The following is a 17134-nucleotide window of genomic DNA, read 5'->3' on the forward strand; positions in this document are numbered from 1 at the left end:
AATGTCCCCCGTTCTGTAAAGACACAAAAGTCCCGTCTTTTCCTGGGCACATAAGGATCACGCCCTAGGAGATTGTGCAGATAAATACTGTGTATGTGTGGGGGTGGGGGGGGTGGGGGGGGAGGGGGGGGAGGTTTGAGTGTAGAACCAGCATACACACATGCACACACTCACACACACATGCACGAATACGTACACACACTTTACACACATTCACACATGCATATACACACGCGCGCGCACACACACACACACACACATACAGGACAACTCAGCATGAGATCGCTCAGTAATTTCACTTCCCCCCCGTGAGATGAGAGGTGAATCACTGATGGGTGTGGTATGTAGGGGATTAGATGTTCACCATGTCAGAGAGGCTTAGAGAATGACCACATTTGACTGAGAGAAGGGCTCAGAGACAGGCTGAAGGAGAGATATCCACACCTCACCACCCCATGCATGGGACTCTGTCCATCGCTCATACACGACACAGACAGACAGACAGACAGACAGACAGATAGACAGGGACGGACAGGTTTGGTGAGTGTTTCCCAAGAGCCCGCGGTAAACACGTCAAGACCTGCATAGTTCAGACGAGTGGATGGACAGAGGCGAGATTTCAACCTGTGAAGAGCAGGCTTCTAGGGAAAGTCAGTGTTCTAGAACCCCAGTGCTTTCTACTACCAGTAGTGATTGTTACATCAGCATTAGAATGTTAACGAACATTCTAATCTTAAAGGGTTACCAACAAATTTCAAGCTGCATCAGTGCTGCTGTACAGCTGAGCTTCTACTTACAGGTTCTGCTTTCTGTCTTGTGGGGGGGGGGGGGGGTCAGTATTTTATAGCCAGCCATTTTGAAATATTTTACAGTAGTTCTTGCAGTGCTAAAATTGAGGTGTTAGAAGCGGGACCCTTACACCTGTGTGTTTGTCCTTTTAGAATCGCTTCGGTGCAGAGAGATAAAGGCCGTAGCTGGGATAGGACCAGCCCTGTAGGATCAGGTGACATATTACTGGGTAAATAGCCAAGGACGCTGGTCGGGACAAGTGCAAACAGTGTTCCTTTCGTATATATGCATCAAATGAATGAATGAACTAATGAATCATTGCATTTATATAGCACTTTTCCAAACACTCAAAGTGCTTTACAGTGATGAGTGGGATCTTACCTCACCCACCACCAATGTGTAGCACCCACCTGGGTGATGCACGGCAGCCATTTTGCGCCAGAACGCTCACCACACATTAGCTGAGGTGGAGAGCGAGAGAAGCATTGAAATACATGGCATAATGCCTGTGACTGAACAAGGAAGATGGATTGTATTTCACATGCTGTTTCCAATGCGTGTTTACGGAAACTAACCAGCGTCCACAGGCTGGTTCTGCTAATACACGCTGGCTTGTGCATTAACCCCAGTTACAAAAGTCATAAACGAGTGTTCCCTGCAATACCTCAGAGTCTGCACTCCTGTGCTGAAGAAATTTAGGAGCTAATGCATACCAATTAAGTTATTTTGCCAGTTAGCGCACATCGATAGCTGGGAGCAGATTGGGGGGGGGGGGGGGGGGGGGGGGGGTCGGGTTGCGTCAGGTGTGGCCTTGCTCGGTAGCAACCGCTGACAGACGCCGACGCTTCTCCCCCCATCCCCCCCCGCTCCAAACCACAATTATCGTTAGCGCTGCTAAGAGAGTGGAGCTCGATAGCCGCGCTAGGAGCAATTAGCCCCACCGATGCATCTCTCCTCGGGTCGATGACGCGCCCCTGTCTGTCTGTCCGGCGGGGGCGATCGATGGGGCCTGCCGCGTCCGCCGCATTTTCGGCAGACCCTTTTATCCGAGGTCGCTCCGGGGTCGCCGCGCGCGGACGGGTCTGTGCTGCTCTGGGACGTGGAGGGGTGGGGTGGGGTGGAGTTGGGGTGGGGGGGGGGGGGGCAGGATTCCACGGTGGCTGAGCAGGGTGGAGGGGTGGGGTGGGGTGGAGTTGGGGGGGGGAGGGGGGGCAGGACTCCGTGGTGGCTGAGCAGGGTGAGGGGGTGCGGTGTAGTTGGGGGGGGGGCGTTGTGTCACGCCGGTGCTCCTGCTTTAAAGGCGTCGGAGCTGGGCTCTGTAGGAACGCGAGGCTCTGGCCTCTGCGCGGTGCTCAATGGGCCACACGCCTCCCGCCACCAGCTCGGGGGGGGGCGTTGGGGAGGAGGGGGGGGGCGTGTTTGTTTTCTCTGCATTTACAGAGCGTGACTCACTCAGGCTCTGGCTAATGCTGCGCACTTGGCAGAGCCGCCAGCGCTGAGAGATACAGCTCATATGAGGGCATAGAAACAGCTTCTGCTTTCACATTTACATCTACACTACATTTACAGTCATTTACATTTATAGATTTACAGTCGTTTACATTTATAGATTTACATCTACACTACATTTACAGTCATTTACATTTATAGATTTACATCTACACTACATTTACAGTCATTTACATTTATAGATTTACGTCTACACTACATTTACAGTCATTTACATTTATAGATTTACATCTACACTACATTTACAGTCATTTACATTTATAGATTTACGTCTACACTACATTTACAGTCATTTACATTTATAGATTTACATCTACACTACATTTACAGTCATTTACATTTATAGATTTACATCTACACTACATTTACAGTCATTTACATTTACACATTTACACATCTACACTCCTACATTTACAGTCATTTAAAGACATTTACATTTACACATTTCATTTCTTATACCTCGTGTAATCTCGGCACATTGAGAAAGAGGGTTCCTGCCCTCAACTGTCACCGAGAATCTTAAATAAAGTTTGAATTAAAACATTTTTTACATCTACATTACTACATTTACCGTCATTTACATTTACACATTTACAAGCCACATGACTGCATTTACAGTCATTTACATTTACAGATTTACATCTACACACTTATATATACAATCAGTTTAATTACTATATTAGATTTACAGTAAGTCATTTACATTTACACATTCACATCTGGACAATTATTTACAGTTAGGCAGTTACATGTATGAATTTGCTTCAACACAGTTGCATTTAGTTATTTACATTTACAAATATACATCTACTAGTTACACAGTTACATTTACAGTAAGCCAATTTATACATTTACATCTACACAATTTACATTTCATTACTCATTCACATTTACAATCGTACATTTCACAACCATGGTACAAATGTTTACAGACTATAACTGTAACAAGCCCAAAGGGAATCATAAAACCATATAAATATAACCTGAAACCAATAAAGTACCATAACCTGAATCAGTACTACAGGGTGGGGGTGTGTGGGAACCAAGGTGCAGTCTAAAGATATGGTCCTCTAGTGTACATTCAAAAAGTTAATACTGAAGTAACGATACCAATTTTTAACACAAACATAATGTCATAACACGAACGTAATGTTCAGGGTCATAGTAGACGTACTGAGAGAAGATCTCTGAAGATGTGCGCTTAGCCTGTCCCCTTATGGACAGGGATGCTCTCTCACTGACAGCAATCATACTGAAAAACATCCACACATCTCTTCACAAAGTCTCCCATCAAAGCAGTCCATTTTTTTGGGGGTGGGGTGGGGTGGGGTGGGGTGGGGGGGTGGGTTTGCCCCCCAGGAACACCTGCCCTACATCTTAAATTAACCGGTCACCGATGCTGTTAGTTCTTGCTGACAATGGTGTCTACATAAGCGTAGCCCTGGCTTGTGGCTGTTCACCGTTTTGCCAAAAGTTCCACCATTTTGTCCCTGCTAGACGCTCCATGTGGCCTCAGAACCGGGGGGGGGGGGTAGGGGGGGTTTGAGGGGGGGGGGAGGTCTCACAAACAGCCTCACAGATGGCCTTACGTGACCACAATCTTTTCTCATGTAATAGTCATGGCAACACTGTTTCCTTTGTGCGTATGAAGCCCATTTTTTTTTAAATAAGCGCAGTATGAAACTTGCCATTTTCTGCGTCTGTGATTCACGGGATGTGTTCATCTCGGGAGCTTGTTTATTTATTTTTTTTTGATTACTTTTTTTTTTTACGTTGAGAAAAAGATCAGAAAATCACCGCACTCAAAAAGAGAGTCATCATAAAAAAAAAACATACATCCATTGAACTTAAACTTGAACTTACTTTTTGCTCGTAGTTTGTGTGGATTGAGGAAGTGGGAGCAACTTTTTATGTGGGGGGAGGGGGACACAAAATCTTTTTGTGTCATTGTGTTACTTTCCAGACATTCAGGTTTTTTTTCTTTCTAGAAAGCACCGTCTGTTGTCTTGGTTACTACCTCCCCCCAAACTGCAGGATTCTTGCTGTCCCTGGTTACCCATCCAGTGCGCTGGACCGTCTTCCCGCAGTGGAAGTCTTTTAACAGCCTTGGAAATGGACAGTGGGACCGCTTCGCCTTTCTTCACGGTCCGAGAAGTCCATGGTGCTCGTGTGATTACAGCTGACACACACACACAAACACACACAGGCACAGGCACGTCGGCAACAGAGCAGATTCTCACGCAGGAGCTCAGGGGTATCCATGGAGACCGCACCTGCGTCTGTGCGTGAGGCTTTGTCGGGAGGGTTCCGGAACCTTCTCGTCCGTGAGAAGCTGTGCAGTGAGAAGCGGCAGACTCCAGTCAGTGCTGGAATGCCCCCCCCCTCCCCCACTGTCTGTCCAGTTAGTTAGCGGTGAGGTACTCTCTGCTGTTCTCTTCTGGGACAGTTAAAGCATAGTGGTTACAGTGCGTATGTCTGCCTGTTTTGTTTTTGGTACACTCTTCTTTTCCTGTAATCAACACCCTGAAGGTGTTTCCTCCTCCTCCTCCTCCTCCTCTGGTTCTTTGGTACCAGTCAGCGCTGCATTTTTTCAGGAAGGTGTCACGCCACAGGTGTCACCTCTCATCCCTCTTTCCTTGCCCTCCTCTCATCCGTCTCTCCTGACATTCCCCTCATCCCTCGCTACTTCTTCCATTATCCTCGTTGCCTGTTGCCATCTTGTTTTCTCTTCTTGGTGCGCACTAAAAAAAAATGGTGGAAAGACTGAAATCAGACGGTGTTCTGAATTGTTTATTTCTTTACCACACATTATATAAATGATCCACTTTTCTCCTTTTTACACTTTCTTGCCATTTGTTAGAATTGATGGAAGACTTGTCATGCAGGTGGCCATTGTTGCTAAGTGGTTGCCTGGCCAACCGTGAAATGTTTTAATTAGAAATGTCGACACACGTATGCATCAGCTAATTAGCAGGGCATTGTCAGTACCGCAGCGGTTATATGCTTCAGCAAGCTTGGTAATAATAACTAATATGTTCACAACATGTTGCTATCTAATTATCGACCAAATAAAAATCAGTGCAATAACTGTCAAATTATTTATAAGAACAATTTATGCGGTTTTATTCGATACTCCTTTTGTTTTAGGTTTAAGACATTCCAGCTTGCGTCATCCCATTAGCAAGGTTATGCCTGTCTCTATATCTGTCCTGAAATAATGCAACTGCTGTACACAGCTAGTCGTGTTAGCCTTATTGCTGATTTATTGTGTTATTGTTCAGGGAAATTATAATAAAATTACACTAGCTGGTGGCAGTGGTTCAGCCCATTATCCATTCTATACCAGTTACCAAGCTAAGTAAATGTATGAGATCTATGCACTTCACAGAGTAGTGCATTCTGGACTGTTGGAGGATACATCCAGCTAAGACAAAAGGTATAGCTCTCACTAGAGCCCTTACGTGGATGGAATATGCAGCAATATATTGTAAATATGTGGGCATGATAAATATAAGGGTGGTACGGCGCAGTGACTAGTGAGATGGTACCGAGTTCAGATCCCGTCCCACGGCCTTTCTGTGTGGAGTTTGCGTGTTCTCCCCGTGTCCGCGTGGGGCTTTGTCCACGTACTCCTATTTTCCTCCCGCAGTCCAAAGACATAATATTTGCCCGTTAGGTCATCGTTGTGCAAGAGCACCCCCGGTGGTCAGTTGGGTGCTTGCGCTCTGCTCGGCTGGCTGTGGAGAGTCTGGTCTAGCTGTTGTAAAGGTTTGAATGCTTTACCGTGGCTGATCCAGAACGTGTTACTGCCAGCCTGAGCTTCCAGTCAGGGGTGAATAATGAGCTGGGCTGGATCTGTTCGAGCGTAACCACCAAAGTCCAAGGACAGTCTTTCTTGCTTATTTAGACAGTCGAGCATTAAGATTATATATGTATGTGTGTGTGTTTGTGTGTGTGTGTGTGTGCGTATGTGAGTGTGTGGCTTCATGGATGCACAGGATGGCTGGCCGACTCCAGGAGCAGAACAGCCAATCACGTCACACTCGCACCCCCATGTGACCTTAAGGGCGTACGTTTTTCTGGCCACCTGATGCGGCGACTGCGCAGCTGCGCAGGTGCTGTGCTGGATGGGAAATAAGCGGACGCCTGCGTTGCAGGAGCTTCAGACAGGACGGCGTGCCCGTCTGTGCTTTCCCAAACCGAGAGAGCAGGCCCCAGTCACGGCACTAGCCCACCAGTGAGAGTTCCAAATTGAGCGTTTAAAAAAAATAAATAAAAGATAAACATTCTGTCATAGAAATGGCACCCGCTGACAAAAAACGCTCAGAGTTCAGCGAACAGCCGAGCGACCGGACTCAGAATTCCACCGCTGGCAGGAAAAAAATAGATGAAAAAAGGACAAGAGAAAAAGAGGAGCAGAATCCTGTTCGTTCTTTCACAAACTTCTTTGATGCGTCATTCTTTGATGTTTATTTCTTCCATAGAATACGAACGACACCTCGGGCGAATGTTAGGTTTTTTTTTTTTACTCTGAAGAGTTTCACTCTGAAGAGCATATTCAGTCTCGCTGGCTCCTCGGTCTTCTCTTGGAAGGTCGCGGAATGACCAACGTGAGAATCACCTCTGAGCATGCGATCCCCAATCCCTGACACGCCCGCTTCGACCCTTCCGTAGATTCCTGCGGCCTGTTCCTCAGGTTGACTCTGTCTCCAGTACCTTAACACAGATCTTTATATATATATATATATATATATATGGTAAGTGGTAAATGGACTGCATTTATATAGCGCTTTTATCCAAAGCGCTTTACAATTGATGCCTCTCATTCGCCAGAGCAGTTAGGGGTTAGGGGTTAGGTGTCTTGCTCAAGGACACTTCGACATGCCCAGGGCGGGGTTTGAACCGGCAATCCTCCGACTGCCAGACAATCGGTCATACCTCCTGAGCTATGTCGCCCTATATATATGTAATATTAATATTATAACATTAAAATGACTCGGGTGTGACTCCTAAGGCATTGGTGTACTGTCTGCACGCCGCGGCCATGCGTACACAGCACCCTTTTTAACGCGGTCGCCGTGGAAACCACGTCTTCCGACGCGTCCGTGAGACACGGTCGCCTGGCACGCGCTCGCGGTACTCCTGAGCGTAACGTTCTCGCTCGTCCTCTGGGGGGGGCGTCGGCCCCGAGGCTGCCGGCGCGCGCCTTCGGACAAGATCTCTGTGTCATGTCATCGCGGCTGGCAAAACGCAGAACGTGTTTGTGGTGGGGTGGGCGTGGTCTGAGCGTCGGCTACAGGGAGAGAGAGAGTGAGAGGAGCGGCTCTCGGATCCTTCGTCACAACTGTCAGGTGGAGGTAATCAGCGCCGATAATTGTCGATTGTTTAATTGCGCTGATTGCTTTCAACAATGAGCCTGCGGTTTTTAAAAGCGGAGACCGGGAGTCTTCGGGAGCGAACGCCGGAGAGAGGGCAGGAGGGGGGGCACTCACTTGCCGCAGTGTTCCACGTGCGCTGCCTGGTTATCTGTGGCATCGGACCAAAACCCTGCAAGCCGTGTGAGGAAATGAATGCGTTAACACGCGTGCGCGAATACACAGTGTTAACACAGAGAATCACGGTCATTTTTTATTGAAACCGAAAGCAGTAATTTTCTCTGCGACTGGATTCTTAAATTCAAGCGGTGGAGCCCCTCCGGTTTGTGGGTTTCCGTTCACTCAAGAGCCAATTTAGGCTGTGGAAGTGATGCGTGTTCACCCTTCAGCCAATCAGTGACTCAAATTAAGTGCTTAGGTGCTGAAACCCTGAAAACCTCCAGGACTGCAGTTTAAGATGCCGCCTCTGCATAGATCTCTATCAGGACCTTTGAGAATCCTTGGGGACCAACATGTTGTGTGTGTGCACGTGCCTGTGTGTGTGCATGCGAGCGTGTGTCTTCCTGTAAATTAAAATGGATTAGGGCCTCAGAATCGTGACAAGACTCATGTGCCAACTTAATTTCCTTCTGTCAGGCTGCGTTAGCGCTGCTCAGTTAGAGAATTAGTGCTTAAAAGCGAACTGCCAGCTGATTCCGACACTGATACCGCCCACACGTTAATCAATGTAGCATCCGTAAGAGGAACCTCTTCATAAAGTGGTCCTCAGAATTCACTCGTAGTTCTGACGGCAGTTTGGTTGAGTTCTCTTCAGCGTCAGCTGAAGACTCCTCTTCCTTAGCATCCAAAAAAGAAAATAAAAAAAGTATTTCCCCGGAAGTACAATCAAGATTACAATGTAATGGCTGCGGGTGATGACTGCATACTCCTTCTTGCACGTTCAGCCATTTTGCGGAAGGTCTTATATCCAGATTTACCTTCTTTTACTGTACGTTTGCTTTGTAAAGCTGGATATTTCAATTGAAGCAATTCAGATTAGGTACCTTGCTTTAGAGTACAAGAGCAGCAACCCACAGCCTTAAGAGTTACGAGCCCAGATACCTAATCATCTAGAATTTACTGGTTTTCACAAAACGTGGCTGAAATAACTGTTTTCCTTTGTTTCCTGGGGGTTTCCTTTTTAAATCACTTTGTTCTTTCAAGAATATCCTACTGTGCAGCGTGTGGGAGTGTGTGAGTGTGTTAAAGGTTAGTTGAGTTGCAAACTGCGGCAGAGAACTCATAATTGTTGTCATGAAATCCTCACCTCGCTTGTTCACAGCTCGTTCTTATCACCTCAGTATCGCCTGTGTGCGTGTGCGTGTGTGTGTATGTGTGCATGTGCATACGTGTGCGTGTGTGTGTGACTGCCTCTGTGTGTGTGTGTGTACGTGTGTGTGTTTCGAGTACTCAGGCCACTGAATCACTGAAAGATATGGCCATGGTGAGGGTCTGATGATCAGATAAGACCCATCCAATCACTCACACACACACACACACAGGCAGACACACACACAAACACACACACACACACACACACACACACAGCATCGACAAAAACACATTCACCATCCTGTCCGGTGCGCGCACACACCGCATCGCCGAGCATATGGGTAACAGGGATGGAGGTGACAGAGGCTGTGCTGTGGATTGACGCTCGGGAAAAGGGAGCGACCAGCCAGCCCATGTTGCCCATACCGCGCGGCGACGTCAGTCAGTTAGCCTAACAGCACGCTAGGCGCTAGCTGTTTCCCTCTCTGCCCCCGTGGCCAGCCCATGTTGCCCATACCGTGCGGCGACGTCAGTCAGTTAGCCTAACAGCACGCTAGGCGCTAGCTGTTTCCCTCTCTGCCCCCGTGGTCACAGCGATTCAGTGACTTCAGCGGTCCTTAATGGAAGAGACTCTGACACGTCTCTGCCACTTCCTCCCTGTCGGTAATCAGCATTAGACCGGCCTATAAATTTTCCCGTCTGATATCAGCGCTAAGTGGAGAAATGGGCTCCCAGTTGTTAGATGCATTTGGAATCAGAGTGAGTGGATGGGGGGGGGGGTTAGGGTTGGCGGGAGGTGGTGGGGGTGGGGGGGGTTAGGGTTGGGGGGTGGGGGGGCGGGAAGGGGGGGGGGGGACGATGGTGACTCATAGGTAATGGATGGTAGCGGAGAGCAGCTGAATAATAGAAAATTGTGTTCATTCAATTAAAACAGGAAGCAGGCGGCTCAGGCCCTTGACAGGCACACAGAAGGGGGGCTTTGTGGGTCCGGGGCCACATGCGGAGCGCCCAGCACTCCGACTCGCTCCCTGGATTTTATTTTCGTGGCGCGACGGCGACGACGGCGGCCGTTCTTCCCGCCGACTGCGGCCCTGGCCGCGCCGGGCATGCTGGGAGAAGAATAGCTCGCCTGCCGTTAAGCCACTGAGGTCTGAGGAAGCGGTCGGCGGGGAGGCACTTTATCAGACCCAGTCGAGCGCTCATCATTATTCCTGAATACAGAACTACTGTGGACTGTGTGAGAGCATGAGCGAAGTGGCTTGCTCTCTGCTGGAATTTGCGACAGCGTAATACGTTCTGGGATCCTAACAGTACATGTAGTATAGTGTAGTATAGCGTAGTATGGTGTAGTACGGTACGGTGGTTCTCAAACTTGGCACCTAAGAAAAAATGGAAAACATGTTACAATTTCTGGGATTGCAATTGTGGTTGGAATGAAAACCAGCACACCAGGAGTCCCCAGGGCTGGGTTTGAGAACCACTGCTATAGCATGTACAGTATTCTATACTTTGTGTAATTAACAAGCACGAAATAACATAGGACTTTTTTTTATTATTATTATATCTGTACCAGTTTTAATGAGTTATATTTAGAAAAGTGTTTTCATTTCAGATGAGGCTAAATAACTTCAGATGTTCCCCTTAACATTCAAATGGCCTGCAGCTCATTGCTTTTAAAATGTCTATTACGTTTTTCTGCCGAAAGTTAGACCCTCTTTTCTCCCAACCTCCATCCCTGTTCTCAGGGGGGACCTTTGTATTTTGTTAGATTTCGTAATTATGAACTTTGGATAATATTGATTGGATAAAACACTCGTATATTTTAACTCAGATTTCAAATGTTTCCGTTCTGAATTTTCTGTTTACTCCTGGTGGCCTGGAAGAGAGGCTCTGATTGGTCAGTCCTGTCGGATTGGCTTGACGTCAGCACGCAGCCGTACTGTATGTAGGCCGTGTCTGGATAGGTCATCCATCTTACAGCCTCGTCTTTAAGCCATAAACGCTGAGCACGGCTCTTTTTCTGGAGGCAGTTACTGATTTTATTACATCTGTGTACCTCTGTTTTTACCCCCAGGGTCAGAAATAAGTGTGCGGTCCATTTATATCGAAAATGCACGTATTAACGTACATCTTATTGGCTACAAGTGCACGTGAGTCAGCGAGACAGATTTGATTGATGTGTTTATTATGGGCTTTGTTCTTGTTTTTTTTAACTGACAGTTATTTATATTTTACAGTCTACCAGCCTGGAATACAGTTTGTGCTGTTGTTAAACCATCCGTTGAGCGTTTGTTCAGGCGAAACAGAGCGATCTGTCGTAGTTACAGTTGTTCTTTAAACCGGTCAGCCTGTAAGCCATTCTTAACTCAAGCTGCTTTATAACGATGAATAAGCGCTGTTTCATAATAATCTGTTTGTTTTTTTTCTTTTCTTTGTTTTTCTTTCTAATTTTCTTCCCACCTCCATCCCTGTTCTCAGGGGGCAGCTTTATATTTTGTTAGATTCCTGGGAAGATTTTTGAGGCAGCACCTGTGAACAATCGGTATTCTGTGTTCTGCAGAAGGGGAGGCAGTTCACACAGCAAGGTGTGTGTTCAGAAGTCCCACAGAGGGGCAGTCCCTCTGAGCACTTCTAACGTTCATATCACATCACATGGTGTTTCAGGTTCAGCTCAGCCAATCATCATTTGTTTTACATTCACTGTTCTTCTAAATAAGGTTAATAAGGGTAGATTCATTATTTTAGAGAACCCGGGCCCCCCTCCCATCCAAATTACAATGTCAGTAATTATGAACTATGTGTATTGATTTGCTGTGTTAGCAAAAAAAACACGCGCGTACATATTTTCACTCTGATTTGACATGTTTCCGTTCTGCCGATGCATTTTCTGTTTGCTCCCGGACTCTCTCCCCTCTCTCTGTTTCTCATTGGCCCTGAAATACTCTCAATCTGCTGTTTTCCTGCGCCGTGTAGCTCTCCGTGGTGCTCTTGCACAAGCTGATAAAACTTCTCTTACGTCTCTTGTGATGAAACGCTTCCTTTTTTTTTGGGGGCGATGGTTTTGTCGTGTGCCAAAAGCATCGGGTGTTCGAGCACCGCCAGTTTCAAACACCAGGAAGGATTTATTTCCATCGCGACGTGATGTGTTATTGTTCTGTCTGAGGGGGGTCGGTGGATGAAAACATCAGTTATGAATCATGCACGCGAGAGCCCAGGGGAGTGGTCACTGGTGACGACCGAACGCGGTCTGAGAAAGAAAGGAGAGGCAGATAGAGGAACAGAGGGAGGGAGAGACGGAGGACGAAAGAACGAAACTCTGAATGAGGCCGTCTCTCTGAAGAGAGAGAGTCGTGCGTGGGGCACGTCCCTGACCAGATGTCCCGCCTGACATTTTTTCCGATTTTGGGGAAATGTCATCGTTTGTCATCGTCGCAGTGGGCTGTCCCCCTGCTTGTGAGGGAGAGAGATAACTATCGCGTGAGACCACGTTTACTCAGCGGACATTTTTATCCAGAGCGTCTTACAGAAGTGGAGAACATCCGTGCAGCTCTTTAACACCACACATCGGTTTATTTAACATCACTCATCGCTGTCTTTAACATTACATTACATTACATTACATTACAGGCATTTAGCAGACGCTCTTATCCAGAGCGACTTACACAACTTTTTACATAGCATTTTACATTGTATCCATTTATACAGCTGGATATATATACGGTTAAGTACCTTGCTCAAGGGTACAACGGCAGTGTCCTTACCCGGGAATCGAACCTGCGACCTTTCGGTTACAAGTCTAGTTCCTTACCCACTGTGCTACATCACACAGGGCTGTCTTTAACATCACACATCAGTGTCTTTAACATCACACAGCGCTGTCTTTAACATCATACAGCGCTGTCTTTAACATCACACAGCGCTGTCTTTAACATCACACAGCGCTGCCTTTAACATCACACAGCGGTATCTTTAACATCACACATCAGTGTCTTTAACATCACACAGCGCTGTCTTTAACATCACACATCAGTGTCTTTAACATCACACAGCGCTGTCTTTAACATCACACATCAGTGTCTTTAACATCACACAGCGCTGTCTTTGACATCACACATCGGTGTCTTTAACATCACACAGCGGTGTCTTTAACATCACACAGCGCTGTCTTTAACATCACACATCAGTGTCTTTAACATCACACATCGGTGTCTTTAACACCACACAGCGCTGTCTTTAACATCACACAGCGGTATCTTTAACATCACACATCGCTGTCTTTAACATCACACAGCGCTGTCTTTAACATCACACATCGGTTTATTTAACACACAGCGCTGTCTTTAACATCACACAGCAGATTGAGCAAGGGAGAAACTTGTGAGTGCAGCCGTGGTAGTGCGGTGAATAGAGGTGCAAAGATACCATCCTGATGCTGATTAATCTAATCTAACTAGTGTTGGGTTTTGTTTTATTAAACTGGGGTCCTTTCTGAACGGATGTTGCTGGAACGAAGCTGTCTTTTTGAATGATTTTTATGAGAACTCAGGATCATGGAAGGGAAGGGAAACAGTGGATTTAAACACAGAAGACTGATGGACGGCTCTGTCTTTCCTCATCCTTTTTTTTCTTCTCATGTCTCTCTCACTCTCTCTGAAACTCTTTATTACTCTTTCCCTACCCCCTCTCTCTTCCTCCCATCTTTCTCTTTAATGTGTTTATGTATCCAGCAAAGCTCTGAACCAGTTGCTCTCTCTCTCTCTCTCTCTCTCTCTCTCTCTCTCTCTCTCTCTCTCTCTCTTTCTCTCTCTCCCTCCCCAGGGCCTGTAGCAAGAAGAGGCAGGAAGAAAAGAAAGACGAGAGACGAAGACCCAGAAAAGGGAGAGGGAAAGAGTAGGGTAGCGGTGGAGGAGCGAGAGAACGCAGAGACGGGCGAAGGGTCGAGTAGCTGAAGAGGAGGAGAGGAAGAAGAAGAGGGAGGAGGAGGAGGAGGAGGAGGAGGCACGGGAGCCGTGAAGCGGTGCGTCATGGGTAAGCAGAACAGCAAGCTGCGGCCGGAGGTGCTGAACGACCTGCGGGAGAACACGGAGTTCACGGACCACGAGCTGCAGGAGTGGTACAAGGGCTTCCTGAAGGACTGCCCCACGGGCCACCTGACGGTGGACGAGTTCAAGAAGATCTACGCCAACTTCTTCCCCTACGGCGACGCCTCCAAGTTCGCCGAGCACGTCTTCCGCACCTTCGACACCAACGGCGACGGCACCATCGACTTCCGGGAGTTCATCATCGCGCTGAGCGTCACCTCGCGCGGCAAGCTGGAGCAGAAGCTCAAGTGGGCCTTCAGCATGTACGACCTGGACGGCAACGGCTACATCAGCCGCGGCGAGATGCTGGAGATCGTGCAGGTGAGGCCCCGCCCACCCCGGCCCCTCCTGTCCTATCCGCCCCCTCTCTCTCTCTCTCACCTGTCTTTAAATTTGTTTCCTCCCTTTCTTTGAGTGCTCAGTCCCTCCACCTCTGTTGCTCCATCCCGACCTCTTTCCCCCCTCTCCTGTCTTTAAATTCTCTTTCTCCCTTTCTTTGAGTGCTCAGTCCCTCCACCTCTCTCTCTCACGCCCTCCCTCCATCTCTCCCCCTGCCTCTCTCCCGCTCTCCACCTCTTTCTCCATTTTGTTCAGTGCTCGCTCTCATGCTCCCTCTTTCTCCTTTATGCTTCATTTCAACGTAAAACCATATATGTAAATATACACTCACCGACCACTTCATTAGGTGACAGGAGTGGCACCCGGGTTGGTCTTCTGCTGCTGTAGCCCATCTGCTTCAAGGTTTGACGTGTTGTGTATTCAGAGATGCTCTTCTGCATACCTCGGTTGTAACAACCGCCTGGAGTGTGTTCAGTTTGAGCAGTGGCTGTTTTTGCTGTGTGTATAGGCCTGCTGTTACTGCAGCCACTTACAGTGTACTCACACTCAGACACGAGCACATGCATGGCCTTATTCACAACATGAACACAACACACACACACACCATTCACCCCCTACACGAAAACAAACACACACTTACAGACACACAAACACACACACACACCATTCACCCCCTACACGAAAACAAACACACACTTAGAGTGTACTCACACACAGACACAAGCGCATGCATGGCCTTATTCACAACATGAACACAACACACACACACACCATTCACCCCCTACACGAAAACAAACACACACTTAGAGTGTACTCACACACAGACACAAGCACATGCATGGCCTTATTCACAACATGAACACAACACACACACACACCATTCACCCCCTACACGAAAACAAACACACACTTACAGACACACAAACACACACACACACACACATACACACATCATTCACCCCCTGCATGAACACAATCACACGCTTACAGACACACATAGACACACACACCATTCACCCCCAGCACAAAAACAATCACACGCTTACAGACACACACACACACACACACACAAACTAACAGCTCTTTACGAATTTACTTGGACCCAAGGCAAAGCCTAAATTTGCTTCCTGAACCAGAAGTGATGTCGTTTATTCGCCCTTCACGCGGTTTTGATTGGAGCACAGTGTTCTGTCATGTGACCCTCACCATCAGTGTTCCGGAAGCTTCCGGGTAGAGCTGCTGTCGTCAGAGGGACGGATGGCAGAAGTAATTAAGTGGGCGGTTCCAGATCGGCGGGTTTTCGTGATGCGTTATCGGCGTCTCGGTGAAACCTGTCTTCCTTCCCGGCTGTGATTACCGAGCCGCTCGCTCGCCCTCCGTGAACGTCGACCGCGGACCTCGCGTCTCGCCTCTCTCTCTCTCCCGTTTCCAGCGCAGCTCTTCTCTTCCGCGGGAGGCAAGCGGTTTGAATAATTCACGGGCGCCCGCGGGAGCGAGATAATCGCGCCGAAATGAAGATGGAGAGCGGTTCGCTCGCGACGGGTCGGAGCGGAGAAGGAGAAGTGGAAGGTTTTAGAGGGAGCGGGGCGGTTCGGCTCTGGACGGCTCTGTGGTGTTCACGGAGGGAAGCCAGGTAGAGGGCCCAGATGGTGCTTTAAGGGAGGCTTAATTGCCTGCCGCGTCCCGAGGTTTTTATGGTTACCCCACTCGGCACCGCCGTTATGATAGAGGCAGATCATGATGGGGGGGCGACATAGCTCAGGAGGTAAGAGCGGTTGTCTGGCAGTCAGAGGGTTGCCGGTTCGATCCACCGCCCTGGGCGTGTCGAAGTGTCCCTGAGCAAGACACCTAACCCCTAATTGCTCCCAACGAGCTGATTGGTACCTTGCATGGCAGCCTTTCACCGTTGGTGTATGGGTGAATGAGAGGCAACAATTGTAAAGCACTTTGGATAAAAGCGCTATATAAATGCAGTCCATTTACCATTTAGATTATAAAAAGCTTCACGTTTTTCTCAGCTTCGTCCAAATCCCAATGGTTTCACTTCCACACGTCTCATTTATCAACCTCTTTGTTCTTCGTCCCTTTCTCTCTGTCACTCTCCCTCATTGTTCAAAAACGGCGGGAATTAAGTCATAAAATATTTATCAAACAAAACTGTGAAACGCTTAGACTATATTACTGACGTTAATCTCCCTCTATCCCTTCCTCGCTCTCTCTCTCTCTCTCACCCCCTCTCTCCCTCTTTCACTCGCTCTCTCTTTCTATTTCACTCCCTCTCATCCCTCTCTCTCTTTCACTCACCCTCTCTCTCTCTCCCTCTATCTCTCACCCTACGTCTCCCTCTTTCACTCACTCTCTCTCTTCCTCTCTCTCTCTCTTTCACCCCCTCTCTCTCTCTTTCACTCACCCTCTCTCTCCCTCTGTCTCTCACCCTACGTCTCCCTCTTTCACTCACTCTCTCTCTTTCTCTCTCTCTCTCTCTTTTTCCCCTCTCTCTCTCTCACCCCCTTCCCCCCTCTCTCTCTCTCTCTCTCTCTCTCTCCTTCCCCCTCTCTCTCCCTCTCCCTCTCCCGCTCTCTCTCTCAGGCGATCTATAAGATGGTTTCCTCCGTGATGAAGATGCCAGAAGACGAGTCCACGCCGGAGAAGCGGACGGACAAGATCTTCAGGCAGATGGACACTAATAACGATGGTGAGGAACCCCCCCCCGGCAACGCCCCAAACGCC

General features: G+C 48.1%; 1 protein-coding gene across 3 annotated transcripts in view; it reads left to right on the forward strand.

Moving 5' to 3' along the window:
• LOC118211576 (hippocalcin-like protein 1) overlaps window positions 1-17134 on the forward strand; it is a 52456-nt gene that overhangs the window by 33200 nt on the left and 2122 nt on the right. For all 3 annotated transcript variants that reach the window (XM_035388918.1, XM_035388911.1, XM_035388926.1), the window contains exons 3-4: window positions 13803-14386; window positions 16994-17099. In XM_035388918.1, the coding sequence (XP_035244809.1) occupies window positions 14009-14386; window positions 16994-17099 (484 nt within the window). In that variant the 5' untranslated portion in view covers window positions 13803-14008. The remainder of the gene's footprint in view (window positions 1-13802; window positions 14387-16993; window positions 17100-17134) is intronic.

The sequence above is a fragment of the Anguilla anguilla genome, chromosome 1 (genome assembly GCF_013347855.1).
Source record: "Anguilla anguilla isolate fAngAng1 chromosome 1, fAngAng1.pri, whole genome shotgun sequence".
Taxonomy (NCBI): domain Eukaryota; kingdom Metazoa; phylum Chordata; class Actinopteri; order Anguilliformes; family Anguillidae; genus Anguilla; species Anguilla anguilla.